Source organism: Thermomyces dupontii, assembly GCF_041956625.1.
Source record: "Thermomyces dupontii strain NRRL 2155 unplaced genomic scaffold VTN31scaffold_1, whole genome shotgun sequence".
Taxonomy (NCBI): domain Eukaryota; kingdom Fungi; phylum Ascomycota; class Eurotiomycetes; order Eurotiales; family Trichocomaceae; genus Thermomyces; species Thermomyces dupontii.
In genome coordinates this window covers 2836326-2851715 of record NW_027192307.1, presented here as the reverse complement: position 1 = coordinate 2851715, position 15390 = coordinate 2836326, and the positions used below count along the sequence as shown (strand labels likewise).

General features: G+C 52.8%; 6 protein-coding genes across 6 annotated transcripts; 2 read left to right on the top strand and 4 right to left on the bottom strand.

Annotated features, from left to right (window-relative positions):
• Positions 1-74: 74 nt before the first annotated feature.
• Positions 75-2222, bottom strand: VTN31DRAFT_1074 (uncharacterized protein; the record flags this gene model as incomplete). The annotated part of the gene is made up of 1 exon (XM_069401091.1): positions 75-2222. The coding sequence occupies one exon, from the start codon at positions 2220-2222 to the stop codon at positions 75-77; it is 2148 nt and encodes a 715-aa protein (XP_069263930.1).
• Positions 2223-2459: 237 nt separating this feature from the next.
• Positions 2460-4408, top strand: VTN31DRAFT_1073 (uncharacterized protein; the record flags this gene model as incomplete). Its single annotated transcript, XM_069401090.1, has 4 exons — positions 2460-2524; positions 2573-3242; positions 3293-4087; positions 4142-4408. The coding sequence occupies 4 exons, from the start codon at positions 2460-2462 to the stop codon at positions 4406-4408; spliced, it is 1797 nt and encodes a 598-aa protein (XP_069263929.1).
• Positions 4409-4966: 558 nt separating this feature from the next.
• On the top strand, positions 4967-6538 carry VTN31DRAFT_1072 (uncharacterized protein; the record flags this gene model as incomplete). The annotated part of the gene is made up of 5 exons (XM_069401089.1): positions 4967-5180; positions 5253-5355; positions 5442-5494; positions 5557-5680; positions 5773-6538. 5 exons carry the CDS (start codon positions 4967-4969, stop codon positions 6536-6538), a joined length of 1260 nt encoding a protein of 419 aa, XP_069263928.1.
• Positions 6539-6615: 77 nt separating this feature from the next.
• Positions 6616-8607, bottom strand: VTN31DRAFT_1071 (uncharacterized protein; the record flags this gene model as incomplete). Its single annotated transcript, XM_069401088.1, has 2 exons — positions 6616-8087; positions 8175-8607. 2 exons carry the CDS (start codon positions 8605-8607, stop codon positions 6616-6618), a joined length of 1905 nt encoding a protein of 634 aa, XP_069263927.1.
• A 908-nt stretch (positions 8608-9515) lies between these two features.
• On the bottom strand, positions 9516-11219 carry VTN31DRAFT_1070 (uncharacterized protein; the record flags this gene model as incomplete). Its single annotated transcript, XM_069401087.1, has 1 exon — positions 9516-11219. The coding sequence occupies one exon, from the start codon at positions 11217-11219 to the stop codon at positions 9516-9518; it is 1704 nt and encodes a 567-aa protein (XP_069263926.1).
• Positions 11220-14547: 3328 nt separating this feature from the next.
• Positions 14548-15110, bottom strand: VTN31DRAFT_1069 (uncharacterized protein; the record flags this gene model as incomplete). The annotated part of the gene is made up of 3 exons (XM_069401085.1): positions 14548-14825; positions 14881-14988; positions 15086-15110. The coding sequence occupies 3 exons, from the start codon at positions 15108-15110 to the stop codon at positions 14548-14550; spliced, it is 411 nt and encodes a 136-aa protein (XP_069263925.1).
• Positions 15111-15390: the final 280 nt, after the last annotated feature.

Sequence of the window (15390 nt, the reverse complement as noted above, 5' to 3'; positions counted from 1 at the left end):
TTAATGCACAGATAACCCACCCCAGACACCACCTTGGTATCAGAGAAACAGATACATCTGCACCGACATGAAATTTACTGCGACGGCGGAGGTTGCTGCGCCGCATTATTCCCGCTCAACTGTCGAAGGATCTCCAGCTGCGCCTTGACTTGCTCAAACGCGGCTTGGTTATTATGCTGGGGTTGCTGATGCTGTTGCGGTTGTTGAGCCTGTGGCTGCGGTTGGAACTGAGGCTGGAGCTGCGGGAACTGCTGGGCGAGTTGTTGATATTGCTGAAATAATTGCGGGTTTTGTTGCTGAAGGTGCGGCTGTTGCATCTGCTGCAACGCAGGTAAAAACGCTGGATTGATGTGTGCGCCTGGCGGTAATTGACCGAAGAGATTCGTAGGGGGTTGTTGTTGCGGTTGTCGTTGTTGTTGTTGTTGTTGTTGTTGCTGTTGCTGGTGGAATGGCTGCGGGAATTGAAAAGGGAATTGAGGGATACCAAAAGGTTGGAACTGGCCCTGCGGGAGCTGAAATTGTGGCTGAGGCTGAGGCGGCTGTTGTTGTTGTTGTTGTGGTTGCGGTTGTTGAGGCTGCTGTCCAGGATACTGGTACTGACTGGCAGCGCCATTCCGAGTGTCTGAGCGATACTCGCCGCCGTTCCAGGCACCTCCTCCTCTTCCACGACCACCTCCTCTCCCTCCTCGTCCTCCGCTTCGGTCATATCCTCGACCCCGTCCTCGACCGCCGCGGAACGCTCCTCGGCCCGGATAGGGCCCGTTTTCGACCGGCGCTTCCTGCCCGCTTACTATCTCGTGGTAGTTCTTTGGTCGCGCGAGCGGCGTGTATCCATCGTCGGCCGCTTCGCCGTTGTCATCGTAGCTCAATTCCGACTGGCTGAGTTTCGACGGACCCGGTGGTTCCCGTTTGCCGCCTCGGCCGCCAGATGGCTCGCCCCGTTTTTCCTTCTTCTTTTGCTTCATGCGCCGTTTGAATTCGGCCTCGGCTTCGTCGTCTGAGAATTCAATCTCGTCCTCTCCGACTTCCTCGTCGTGGATATTGGATGCATCGCTGCCTTTCATGCCTTTTAGGGGTTGCGTGAAGACAAAGGTCGAATGCTTCTCCACGTAGAAGATTGGCATGCCCTTTGCGAGGCCGAACTCGTTGATCTTATCCTTACTCTGGTATCGAATGGTGTACAACGGCTCTTCGACCCTGCCCAACGTCTCATATACGACACCTATCACCTTGCGATCCTCCAGACAGAGGACGGAATTGGACTCGAGAACCTGATACTCACCCGACACGTTGGCTTTGATCAAGACGATGTCGTCGATAATGTTTTCAATCCGGCCAAGCAGCACGATCGACATGTCCGGTGTCACCTCAATGTCCGGAATAGGAGGAGCCTCTTCTTCCAGTTCATTCGCTGTCTTCAACGGCTTCCCTCCTGGTGTCTTGCCATCGCCATCGTCATCGGAGCCGCCCTCCGCTTGCATGAGGATCCGAGCGGTTTCTTCAACGCTGAGCATGGGGTAATCTTCATCCTCGTCCTCTTCGTCTTCGTCGCTGCTGTCGTCCGACGAATCGCTCGAGGTATCCGTGCTCGATTCATACGGTGACGAGTCGGTCTCCCACTCTCGCTCTTCTTGACCTTGAGCGTCGCCTTGTGCGTCACCGCTGACGGATGTTTGCATGGTGTCCGCGGGCTGAGCCGCTGATTGTTCTGCGGCGATTGATGTTGTATCTATCCCGGCTGCTTGTGCAGCAAGTAGTATATCCTGCGGAATTTGGGCGTTCGAGTCCACGGTGACGGTTGGGGCCGTTTGGGACTGAGCGTCCGATTTAGACCCATCGGCTGTCTCTACCTTATGAGATGCTGCTTCTTGGGCTGCGTCAGGCGCGTCTGTCTCCATGACATCTGCATGGTGTTCTTGTTGATTTTGCTCGACGCGTTGGGACTGCGACTCAGCGGAGCCTTGGCTCGTCGATTCCGGGACACTTTTCCGCTCTTGTGCACTCGCGAGGACCGAAAGACCAGGAAGGACGGAAGTTGACTCTTTCGACGAGCTCCCAGCATCTTCTTTTTCAGCCGGTGTGCCTATATGGACAGGGGTTGCACCTGTCAAAGGAGTGTTGTAAAAGTCACTGCTATCGTCGACTGGCGCTGGATTGGGGTTGGTCGGGGCCTGCCCTTGCGAACCCCCGCTGGGTATAGATGTGTTCGATTGATCGGCCATGCTTATTGGCCTTGAAATGGTCCGGAACAGAAATCAATGGCGATTTCCTGGAAGCTCAACGTGGCAATGAAATCAACTGAATTTTTGGCAGAATTGCTCAAGTGGCCGCTTGGAACGCCGTACTTATCAGCTTATCAGATCAGATCAGAGATTGATAAGATCGCCAAGCTTTCTCAACGCCGCGAGGTGAAAGTAAATTGTTGGGAACGAGATTATGACATCCTAGCGTTTTCGGCAATGTCGTCCTCTTCGGAAGATGATCTTCCTCCTGAAAGGCAAAGAGCCTCTCGCGCAGCTCGCAGGTGCGCCAATTCCACTGCGCGTAAGCCAGTCACTAACCCCAACTGAAGAGCTCCGTCCCCCTTCTACGTCCCACTGCCCGTAACGTTTTACATCCTCCTCATCTCGAACGGTCTCGCTGCCGCCTACGCACCCATCCAAGACTGCGATGAGACCTTCAACTACTGGGAACCAACGCACTATCTTCAGCATGGCCACGGACGACAAACATGGGAATATTCCCCCGAGTACGGCATCCGCAGCTGGCTCTACATTCTCCTCCACGCGGCCGTCGGCAAAGTGAGCTCCGTATGGGCCTCGCGTAAGACGACGCAGTTCTATGTCATCCGCTCCGTTCTCGCCTTTGTGTGCGCCGCGTGTGAGACCAGGCTGTACTCGGCCATTTCGCGGTCGCTGAACCCGCGGATCGGCGTGCTCTTCCTGCTGATCGTCACGTTCAGTCCGGGGTTCTTCCATGCATCGGCGGCGTATCTGCCGTCGAGCTTTGCCATGTATACCTCGATGTTGGGATTGGCGGCGTTGTTGAATCGAAGGGGAAACCGCCGGTTTGCTGAGGGGATTGTATGGTTTGGCGTCGGCGCGATCGTCGGATGGCCGTTTTCGGGCGCTTTGCTGCTGCCTCTGTTGCTGGAGGAAATGGTTACTGCCGGTCTTTCGGGCAGGTTTTACTCTACCCTGTGGGACGTAGGCCGTGGAGCATATGATTGCATGTTGATTCTGGTGGGTAGCCTTGTCATTCCATGGAAAGAGACCTGGGCTGATAGCATCAGGGCCTCGAGGTGTTGGTCGACTCAGTCTTCTTTGGCAAGACTGTCGTGGTGCCGTGGAATGTTGTCGCCTATAATGTCTTTGGAGGTCAGGGCCGGGGCCCGAGCGTCTTCGGCACCGAGCCATGGACCTTTTACGCACGGAATCTGCTCCTCAATTTCAATGTCTGGTTCATTCTGGCCATGTTAACCGCCCCACTCGTCATCCTACAGGCCCTCTTTCGGAATCAGACGGCTCAAGGCCAAAGCTTCATCCGATCCATTACCTTCATCTCCCCGCTGTACATGTGGTTGGCCATCTTCACCCTCCAACCCCACAAGGAAGAGCGCTTCATGTACCCGGTTTACCCGTTCCTGGCACTCAACGCGGCGCTCTCCCTCCACTGGATCCTTTCCTACATTGGAACCAGTCGGCCAGGTACGCTGATGGGGCTCATCCCCGCAAAACTGAAGCTAGCAGCTGTGGTGGCATTCTTGTCCCTCAGCGTGGTTGCAGGTTTGCTACGCAGTCTCGGCGTGGTCACCGCGTACCGCGCTCCGATGGAGATCTACAATGCCCTGGAAGAAGTCCGGGCGACCAACACCAACCATACTGTCTGTCTGGGCAAGGAGTGGTACCGTTTCCCGTCGTCATTCTTCCTCCCGGGCTCGATGCGGGTCCAGTTCGTGCGGAGCGAGTTTCGCGGACTCCTACCCGGCGAGTTCCCCGATAGTGAGAGCGTAGGGGCCATCCTCGCGGGGACGTCCAGCATCCCCACGGGGATGAATGACCGGAACGAAGAAGATCCTGGCAAATATGTATTGTTCATTCCCACTAACTGAAGTCACCGAAGCTAACATCCACGGCCCCAGGTGAATCCGACTGAATGTACATTCCTCGTGGACTCGTCATTCCCCAGTCGTCCGTCACCGCCAGAGCTCGAGCCAGACTACATCCAAGACGTTGAATCGTGGGAGAAAGTCTCCTGCGCAAAGTTCCTGGACGCTGGCCTAACGCCGACAGTCGGGAGATTGGTCTGGATTCCAGACGTATCATTCCTCCCAGATCGATACAGGCGACGATGGGGGGAATACTGTCTTTTACGGCGTCGTAGTTTCAATTCCCTGTATACTACTTGAGAGACACAATCCAAGAATCTAAACTGCCCTGAAAACGAAAAATCAGCAAGTTATGGAAATGGCAAAAGTCAGGTGACCGCATCGCCCTACCTAATTCGACCAGCAGAACCTCTCCTCTCCGCACACAAGTCGGCATCAACGCAGAGGTTTATCGCATTGGACCCCCGATTTGGCAAAATTCCCAAATCGGGTAAAAATATCCCGCCGCACTGCGATCCATCAGGGCACCGCCAGACCAAAACACCGAGAAACGTAATCCCTAAGCATGGATGTTATCGATAGGCCTACAATGCAATTTACGTCGGGGGAGAGACAAAGGGAAAAAGGACGTTGATCGACTGCCCCGATCCATCGCTCGAGGGAGCCTATTCAGGAAAGACGTCACTAACAAGCCTCTCTCTCCTCGGACTGTAGGGCAGGGAATATCAAGATTCAAATGTAGGATTTCAAATCATCTGTTTTCTTCGACTATTTGTTTTCTAGACTGTATCCTTTTTGAAAGGAGCAGAAGTTTCTTTTTTTATTATTATTAGAGACGAGAAAAGAGACAAAACAAAAATGACCATGCAAACCGCCCTCCATCGAACCTACCACCGCCTCTCCATCCCGGAAATCATCTTCTTGGGAATCACAATCACCTCCGTGATTCTATATGGTTTCTTGCAGCTAGTCAGACGAAACAGCAGTGGCAAGACCTCCGCGCAGAGGGAAATCGGCGGCAAGAGCAGCACAAGGGATGTCGAGAAACAAAAGCCTCAACGGAAACCAGGCGGTACGGTAAAACTCCATCAGTCACATCAATCGAACCAAATGCTAAATATAGTATGTATTGCGTGATGATCAGAATGGATTCCCTCGTCGTTTCAGAGACCAACTCCAAAACCGTATCCGAACTGGGATATTGAGAAGACGAAGCCGATTCCGTATCGTCCGTTTCGATATGGGCCGTATGGTTTGCCTGATTGGGGTTTGTTTTTTTTTTTTTTTCTTTCTTTTTGTGATGGAATGAGATTGCTGATGTATGTCGGTGCAGCAAGTATCATGTCACTATGGGATTGAGGAATATGAATTGGGATGAGTGGATTGGTATGACCGATCCCATTCCCATCCAATCTCATCGGTCGGTACTCTGTCGCTGATTCGTGCAGAGCTCGATAATGAGTTCCCCAAATTCCACGCGAATAAAGCACGTCGGATCCGCGAACGAGGCGCCAAGTGCTGCAAGACGGCACCTGAGGCGATGGACGGAGCGATCGAGCTGCTGGAAGAACTGTACGCTCCTCCAACCCATGCCCCCTTCATCAATGCCCCCGCAAAAACAAAAAAAAAAAAAAGGGTAAGATGATGACTGAATCATCGAACAGATGCTCGTACCTCCCCGCGCGGTACCCAACCCTATACAAGAAAACCCCCGTCGGCATCGACAACCTCTACACGGGCGAATCCTTCAACATTGTCCAACGGCCCTTGCCCGAAGACCCCATGATGACCTGCGCACGGCTCGTCCAGGATGACCTCGCCCTCATGTTCGAGCGAGAAGACGGCCAATACTACCTTCTCGCGGGCGCCATCCTTCTCCCGGGATTCTGGCGCCTCGAGGACAAATTCGGCATGCCACTGAGCGAGATCCACACCTCGGGAAACGTGCCACAGTACCGCGAGAAACTCGAAAGGGGCATGATGAATTTTTTCCGGCGTCTGCGGCCCGAGGACCCCGTGCTGCGCAACAATTACTTCATCCAGGTCGACGACCAGCTCGCCTGGTCGACCAGCATCGGCTCCGAGGATGATGAGGAGGTGTCGTGGAACACCGCCGAGAAGAACCGTGCCATCGAGCATCATTACTTCCGCTCCGAGCGTCAGTCGCTCCGTCGCTTGCCGCGTTCTGGGGCAATTGTGTTCACGATCCGGACGTATTTTGTGCCGATTACGGAGATCGTCAAGGAGCCGTATGTGCCCGGGAGACTGGCCTCGGCGATTCGTTCCTGGGGGCCTGACGTCTCGAGGTATAAGGGTCGGGAAAAGTATGAAGAGGTGCTCCTCGAGTATCTGGACAAGAAACACCAGGAGCAGTTGGACAATGGGCTTGATTTGGAAAAGGAGGAAGAGTATCATCGTTATCCTCTGTAGTCGGCCTTTTTTTTTTTTTTCTTCTGTCATGTGTACATCCCACATGAATGACTTCTGAGATATGATCAATGTACACTCTATCCAACTATTGCAGTCGCCGTCGTCTTGCTCTGTCGCCGCCGTCGTCGTGTAGCCAACTCCTGCTCCTTGTCCTTGCGCCATTCACACTCCTCCCGGAACTCGCAGATCCGACACTTCCATGCATCCATCACCTCCACACCGCGTGGTTCGCGCTCCCCCCGCCACCAGGTCATTTGATCTCCCAAGTAGTCCATCAGAACCACAGGGTCGAACAAGAAGGACCGACTGCCAAGTGGCTCCGGCACTCCAGTTTCCCCTGGCTCCGCCGACAGGTACTTCGCCGTCAGCACCGGCGACAGTACGGTCGGGTACTGCTGGAGGAACTCGGGCTGCGTATGATACGGAATCGACGGCGCTACGTTGCCAATGTTGCTGGTGGGCAGGAACGTCCGCCGGAGCTGATTTTTCATCAGCTTCCACAGCCGCGTTAGGTTGTTGTGCTCCAGCAGGATGGTCATCGAATCCTGGCTCGTCACGGACATGGACGAGTAGTCCGGGTCGGACGACTGCGAGGACACCGCGTCGAAGAACTGCTCGTTCAGCCCGCCCACCTCCGCGATAAATCCGTCGGTGAAGACGCGCTCGGGATCCAGTCCATAGCGCTGTGCAAGCAGTTCGACCGTCACGTCGTCGCTCGTCACCATCCGGTTCAGCATGTGGTAATACAGATGAAGCTGGAGATGGGTTGGTCGGAACGACGAACTTGACACCGACGGAATGGAGCGACTCCCTCGCGTCTTCACGTCCGTCATGTAGATCCGAGGAATGTCCCAGCCCGGATTGTAGCCATACCTTTCGAGGCCAGAACCCCTCTCAGGTTCCTGAAGGCCCAAATCTCGCAATCGCTTCCCACCCGCCGCTGGCGACAGCAGATAATCCGTCAGAGACATTTGATACTCCGGCAGTGCTCCCCGAGCCAATCGCGCATTCGCGTAGTACTCTGCGGCAGACGCCTCCAATTCCCGGTCGGGACAAACATAGGACAGCTGATCGATCACACCAGTGACAATCTCACCCTCGACCACGCCCCAGATTTCCAGCTCGCGCGTCATGCCGAACTCACGGAGCGTCCGCAATCCCTGAATCACATTCCATATTCTCAACGCCCAGCCGTCCTCTTTGGTCGTGATCTCCACGGGCACCGTCGTATGCACTTCATCCTCGAGTACCTTGTGAACGGCACTGCCTTGCTTCATCGCCGGCGTTCTCCGTTTTCGCCCATGCTTGGTCAAAGTATACCAATACTGGAGCTCGCACCAAGCGGGCGCAATCAAATCCGACACAGAGAGCGCCTTGTTCGGCGGCGTGCGGAATCGAGCTAGCGGTGACCGCTGATAAACTTCCTCAGACTCGGCCTTGCTCCCGGCGTCCGCCTCGTCATTGCCGATCGTCGAAGTCCAGGCAATCTCCCGTTCCCGTTGCTTCTCGCGATCAATTATCCGTCCCTCAGTGGAGTTCGGATGTTCTACTAAACGCTTCAGTCAGGAGTCAGCTTTTCACCAAAACTGATCACAAAAATAGAACATCTCCCACGCAGAATGAAGTAGCAACGTACAAATGACCGGAATGCTACTGTCCCTTGCCACCGGGTCTGACCTCTGTGCAGTCCGGCGCAAAGTTGTAGAATTGATCTGGCGCTGCTGCTGCTGCCGCCACCGTTGCTGGGAATTCCAGGTCTCGCGGCCCAACACCTTCGGCACACGCGAAAAATGCAAGGGGTCATAATCCTCGATATCCGGAACAGCGGTCGCTTGCGAACCAGACGAATTTTCCTCGACCGCCGCTTGTGAGCCCGACTCTACTACTGCTGTCGCTGCGACGGCGGCGGTGGCGGTTGAAGTAGGAGGAGGAAAGGTGGTGTTTGACGCGGCAACGCGAGCCAGCAGATCGTTCAGTAACTCCTCTTCATCAGTTGAGAAATCGGAACCATAGTCACTGCTATTGTTATCATTGGATAGAGTGGAGGCCTGCTTGAGTGAGGATGGCATTGCAGGACATGGCTTGTGGCAGACTGGTCGCGTTGTCGTGCCCCGAAGGTTTGTTACGGAACCGTTCAGGAAGTAACCTACGTTACCGTAAATACCTTTGTTATTGTCTGCTTGGCGTTTCACGTGAGTGAGTTCGAGAAAGTCACGTGCAAAAGCCCAAGGATCTTGCGGCCTGAGGCAACAAAGAAGGCGTCGTGCTAATTTTGGGTTTTGGATCTCTTGATATCTCTTGGCGCCAAGCCCCGCCAGAGCCAGGATGATCCAGAGTGTCGGAGGGTCCACAGCCCCGCCAGCAACGTCATGGTGCGTTGACTGTTCTTGGCATTTTCACGTGAAATCACAGTCACTTCTGGCTGTGAATGATCTGATTAAAAATACAACATTGAACTCCAGTAAATAGTAACGGAGCACCACAGTATGGGCTACTCCGTACAAGGGCGACCATGAGACGGTTCCAATTGAGAAGCGAGAAACCTACTATCCATCCCTGCAGAACTCAATGATCACTTCAAGTACCTAAGAGTACTCAGTCTGCTTCCTCATGAAGTCACCTCGATTGCTACGGCGACCGCCTCTTGTAGCTATTTGTTTGATTAAACGATCGCAGACGGAATATGGACGGTCAGTCAAGCCAGACATACCAAATGATGCACTGCTTAGGGAATAGTCTTCACAATTTCAATTCAAATCATTTGTAATCCACACAGACTCTATTAAGCTCTAAAGACGAGATTATCATAACTCGTAACCGTTGTAAAAAGTAACCGACCCAGAGTACCCAACTCCAGAACCCGCTCTAACAACGGAAACCATGCAAAGGGTATGTACAAATGCAAGCAATGCAAGAGTAGTGGTCGACCAAAAAGAAGATCAGAGAAACCAAGAACAGAGACGGAATGAATGACGGATCACGACGATGGACGAGTCTGTTCCTTGGACTCTGCAAGGACTCCATCGCCAGATGGAACGGGCCCCGCTTCGATCGCTGTTCGCTCCGAGTTAACGTCCCCAGATACTGTTTCTCTGTCACCGTCAGAAGACGAAGGGATGCTCTTCTCCTTCATACGCTCCAGAGCAGCCGCTGCCTCGGCGGCATACTTGCAGCGAGCTCTGATCGTTGCACCGTACTTATAGAAGAGGAAGGGGAAGGGGACGCAGGCGACAGCGAGGAAAGCCGGGATGGAGGAGGCCCAGTGGATGCCCAGGTTCTCGTACATGCGAGTCGTAAACATGGGGAAAGCTGCTCCGAAGAGAGAGCGAAGCACGGAGCTCGCTGCAAGCACGGACGCGGAGTAGACGGTGTAGGAGTCGATCAGGTAGCTCATAAGACTGAGGAAGACCAAGACCATGCCGAAGCCGAAGGGAACGCCAGCAGCGATACTCGCCAGCCAGTGAATCGACGGATAATTGGTCCATGCAAACCAAAACAGGCCAATGGGAAGAGCAACGGAGCCAATCATGGTTGGAGGCAGTCGAGCCTCCGGAGGGGCTATACCGCCATGCTTCTTGACTTCCCTGAGATAACGTTTGTTATCAAACAGACTGTAGGCGAGGGAGAACAACATGCCGACCATGATGCCCAAGAAGGCCAGGCCGCTAATGCCGATGCTCCAACCACGGTGCATGTGGTAGACGATGGGGAAGGCCGCAAAAAGCATGTAAAGCGTGCCGTAAATGACTGCCATGTAGATCGACAGGAGCAGAACAATCGGTTCCAGGAATAGGAGTTTCCACGGGCGGGACAGGGAGGCACGGATGGCAACGGCCAACTTCGGCTTGCCCCGGGCATGATCAATATGCGACACATAGACTCTGCCGGTCATCTTGGACAGCTTGTTGGCTCGTGCACGCAGCAAGACGGGCGCGTAGGTTTCGGGGATGAACAGCGAGCCGAGGATCCAGACGGTGCCGGAGAATGCGGCCAAGAGACCCATGACCCATCTCCAGCCGGCGGACTCGCCCAGAAAGCCACCCACAATGGGACCCACGACGGGACCCAGGAACGGTGCGGCGGCGAAGAGACTCATTGCGACACCGCGCTCCGAAGCCGTGAACATGTCGGCAATGACGCCGCCGGCATTGGTGAGAGGCGACGATCCAAATGCGCCGGCGAAGAAGCGCAAGATGATCAGCGTCCACGAGTTCGGGGCACCGGCAGCGCCGGCGTTGAAGGCTGTTAGGGCACAGTAGGTGCCGAAGAAGAGGATCTGACGACCCCACAGTTCACTCAGAGGAGCCCAGAGGAGAGGACCGATGGCAAATCCCAGGACGAACAGCGAGATGCCCAACGTCACCACATCCTGTGAGATACCAAACTCTAGAATGATCTCGGGTACGCCGCCGGAATACGCGGATGACACCAGGGCTACGGCGAGGGTCGAAATGGCCATGATCAAGGTGATGTACCATTTCTTGACTTTGGAGAAGCGCATCGGATCGCGGGGATCATTGGGGATCCACGAGATAACATAGGGGTCATCTTCGGTGCCCGAGCCGGGGTATGGATAACTGGCGACCTCTGGGGTGACACCGGCATGGTCGATAATCATCCGCCAGTATGGAATGCGTGTTGGCGAGACGGGTTCCGCCTTTTCGTCATTGCGGGCCGCCATGGTTTGTGGCCGACGAAGGAAAAGATGAAGAAGGATCAGGCGGGCTGCTTTCTACCCGTGCGCGGGTTACAATCGATTGCACAGTCGTTCGTGGGGGATCTGTCAACAGCGAGAATAAAAGTGGTTTATATCACCACGAAAGCCGCAGAGGATAGGAAGAACTCGGGCCGGTTCTTCCGTATTTAATAGATTAGGGGGGGGTGGTGGTTTACGGAGTAGAGGTGAGGTTTAGGAAAAAAAAAAAAAATCGACCCTAAAATAATAAGAAATAATAAATGATCCGCCATGTGTCTAGCAAGGACGCACGCTGTTGGCCAGTTCGCCAGGATTCGCAGCCGATTGTCACTTTGTTTCTTTTGACGGAGATCCAGAGCCGAGGATCACTATCAGGATGCCGATTTACCCGGGTGGGCGCCAAGCTCAGCCGGTCTCATCGGCCCATGATTAGTCAGAACTCAGATTTTTCCCCTTTGTTCCTTCTTTCCTCTTACAGTACTCTGGAGTCCTCTGTATAGACTCCGTACGTGTATTTCTATTGTTTGCTCCAAATGCCGCCATTCTTCATTGCTCATCAAGCATGAATTCTTCTCTCAGTTCACCCGATCGGATATCCGATTTTGTCACATCCATTAGTTACGTCCGCTCCTTCGTCCTTGGCACGGAAGGGTACACCGCCGAGAGCCGAGTCCACTGCGGCTCCACTGCGAGCTTCTCACAGCCCTACGAGTACAAGCGTCCAACCAGTCTGCAGTTCTGCTTGCGGCAACCATACTTGAAACTTGTCGTCTGTTCAGCTTTGCAGACTGAACTCGCCCTTGCAGCGAAGACTATATAGTGTATTTTAATTGGCAGTGCAGTCGATGGTTTAGACATGAACAGCAATCCAACTCTGGCTAATCGTGGGTTCAAAACAATTATTAAAGCAACTAACAAACCTACTCAGGTAACAAATTAGTTCTGCCAGCTGACCATGAACTAGACGGTCTAGATGCAAGCGCCGTCTCAATAAAGACAGATGTCAGCATGATTGGCCTCCACCAGTCGTTGATCATGACGAGTCCATGGACTCCATGCACTCACTTATCGAGCAATGAGGTTGCCGAAATACAGAAACTGTTGGACCCTGAGCCGCGGGACTCGGGACTGATTCACTGATAAGACAGGCTCAAACATCATACCTTTTTCGGAAATGTTACCTCGGTATTTCCGAAGATGGTTTAGGAATGAGCCTACCTTACAGATCTTGGCATGCAGCCAATGTGGAAGGAAATAGCTTGACCAAAAACCCGATTCGGGAGGGAACTTACGTGTACATTCAAACTCGTCCTCGTACGATGATCAACAGGGTTACCCAGCAGCACTTCGGCTGGCCCGTGCCTGTCGGTGTCAGTTACCGCGGCTCCTCGACATTGGCAAGCTTGTCAAGTTTCAGAACTGATCTGATCGGCAAAACGTCATGTTTGACTTCCGAGTCCCAGCTGCACATCCTCCGTATACATGTGAATCGGTACATACTGATGTTTTTGGACCCCTGATCATGTATGACCCGCCGTGGTGCCTTACGCAATCATCTGCAGAGCAGACAATGGACATCCGGTTGACAGATCGAGATCCAATGTCGGGCTCGGCTGTCGGCTTCCCGAAGACTGTATCCACTACCCACGAGTACGGAGTAGATACAGTACATAGTACTCATATGTTAACATGGTTATCGGATTGAAGGGAGTACTTACTACGTGGCCGATGAAGAGACCAGCATGTGAATTCACTTCGCGATCAGGCCTGACCAACTGCATTCCAGAACAACCTGCTACGTATTCGGATTAATATCAGTAAACCGGGTAAGGACGGAGTACTCCCTGATAGAAATCAGGCACCTACCTACTCCATGCTGTACTAGGTATCAGGCACTGCTGCAATGGAGTTTACTGAGAGCTGAGAATGAATGAAGGAAGGTCAGCAGAGTACACCTCAGTACATCTTGTGGATTATCATTATTTTTAAAAGGACCGATGGATGTAATCAAAATTATTATCCCATCATTCGAAAGACTGTTTCAATTTGTCTTCATATCTGATTCGTGGACAAATCTGTGGGAGGCTATTCACCTGCAGAAGCTGAATAGTTGTGCACTCCACAATAGTTACCTTCGGATAGGTACCTATTAACTATGCTATATTGACCCCTGACCAGAGATATATCATTGGATCAGCATACTCAGCTGTCAATACTGAGAAATGACAGCTTCGCAACTGTCATTCAACCTGTTACCTATATCAGAAGAATATATTGCACCATAATACCGCTGACTCGACGATCGTTGAGTTGTCACTGCTAAAGCACTGATACATTTGGCAGAGCCAAAAACGCGAAGCTTCAACAAATAAGTACTAACCCTGTGCCCTTTCAACAAATGGAGACGTTGAGGCGATAGCCGATGCCAACGACGCCTTTTTCATCACCTTCTTCTTCTTCTTCTTGTGGCCATATTTCCTCAAGCGGAACAAAGACAGATGAATGGGCAACATCACGCCCTACGACACGGTTTGTTCTTCCATCTCAATCTCGGTCGGTCGGTCGGTCGGTCGGTCGGTCGGCGGCAGCGTCTGCCTAGGCATCAAGGTCTTACCAGTCTTCACCCACGCTGTTAATTTCCACCCGGGTTAGCCTATGACACATACTCAATGGCTAAACTTTACTGTCCATGGTCAGCAAAGACTTGGGCAGGTTATGATACATACGCGGGTAGTCAAGAGAACGGACTACTACTTGGAGAGTTTGCATTGCTTAGTATTTCTCCTCCGGCCAGAGGGGGTTATCAGGGCCGTATTGAAATTCATGATGAGCAAGAGAGAAGCTCAAGGGATAAAAAGTACATTAGGCAGAAACACATCCATGATAAATCCAACGAGTATTGGCGATTCATCACAACTTCAAGAGGCGAAAGAAGCGGTAAGAAAACTTTGGCGACTCCGATATGATACAAGACGCGCAACTCTCAAGTCAGACATGAGTTGGGAATATCAGCGAAGATTGAGATTCGACAAGAACTTAAGCTACAAACGGCTCAAGAGAGGATCAGAGTATGTCAGAATCGAGACAACTCGATTGTCACGATGATAAATAATATACACCCAATCGACCCACTTGCCATTGCAGCTCAGGATGAAACCCAGAATAACCCTTTGAAACAAAAAAAACAAACCCATTAACTCTCGCCGAAGTCATAAACCATAAACACAAAGCCCCATATCGCCAACCCGGGAATCAGGAGTCTAAAAGAAAAAACTTGTCATGATGACCCATGATTGGGAAGTGACGAGACACCTTACGAGCGCTCGCCACGCAGGCGGCGGGCCAGCTGGATATCCTTGGACTGGATGGTGACACGCTTGGCGTGGATGGCGCACAGGTTGGTGTCCTCGAACAGGGAGACGAGGTAGGCCTCAACGGACTCCTGCAGGGCACCAATGGCCGAGGACTGGAAGCGCAGATCCGACTTGAAGTCCTGAGCAATTTCACGGACCAGCCGCTGGAAAGGAAGCTTGCGGATCAGAAGCTCAGTGGACTTTTGGTACCGACGGATTTCACGCAGAGCGACGGTACCTTGGCTGAAGTCAGCCGACTGTCGAGGTTGATGGTGCAGGATGACACGACTTACCAGGCTTGTAGCGGTGAGGCTTCTTAACACCACCGGTCGAGGGAGCAGCCTTACGGGCGGCCTTGGAGGCGAGCTGCTTCCGGGGGGCCTTGCCACCAGTCGACTTACCTGAAGTCACGTGTTAGTGACGCGTCCAAGGGGATCATCGAAACACAACGCGACGACAGCGAGGTCATCGTTGGAAAGGATAAGGGGAAGCACTTACGAGCTGTCTGCTTGGTACGAGCCATTTTTATTTGTGTTTTTTGATGGAAGAGTTGAAGTTGTTGATGAAAAGTTGATGGAGACGATGAGTGTGGTGATGACTTCCAGTGTTGGTTGTAGGCGGAGACAAGTGAGTTGAAAGAGGAAGAAAGCAAAGTGGGTGGGGGAAAGGTATTTGTAGGAGCCGGGGTGTTGGTTGATCTTGGGTCACAGTTGGATCAAGAAAAAAGTCTGGGTGCGGAAAGACCGTTTTCGAGCGTGATTTTTCGGGCACGAATTTGCCTGGCAAAATCAAAGGCTTGTTTG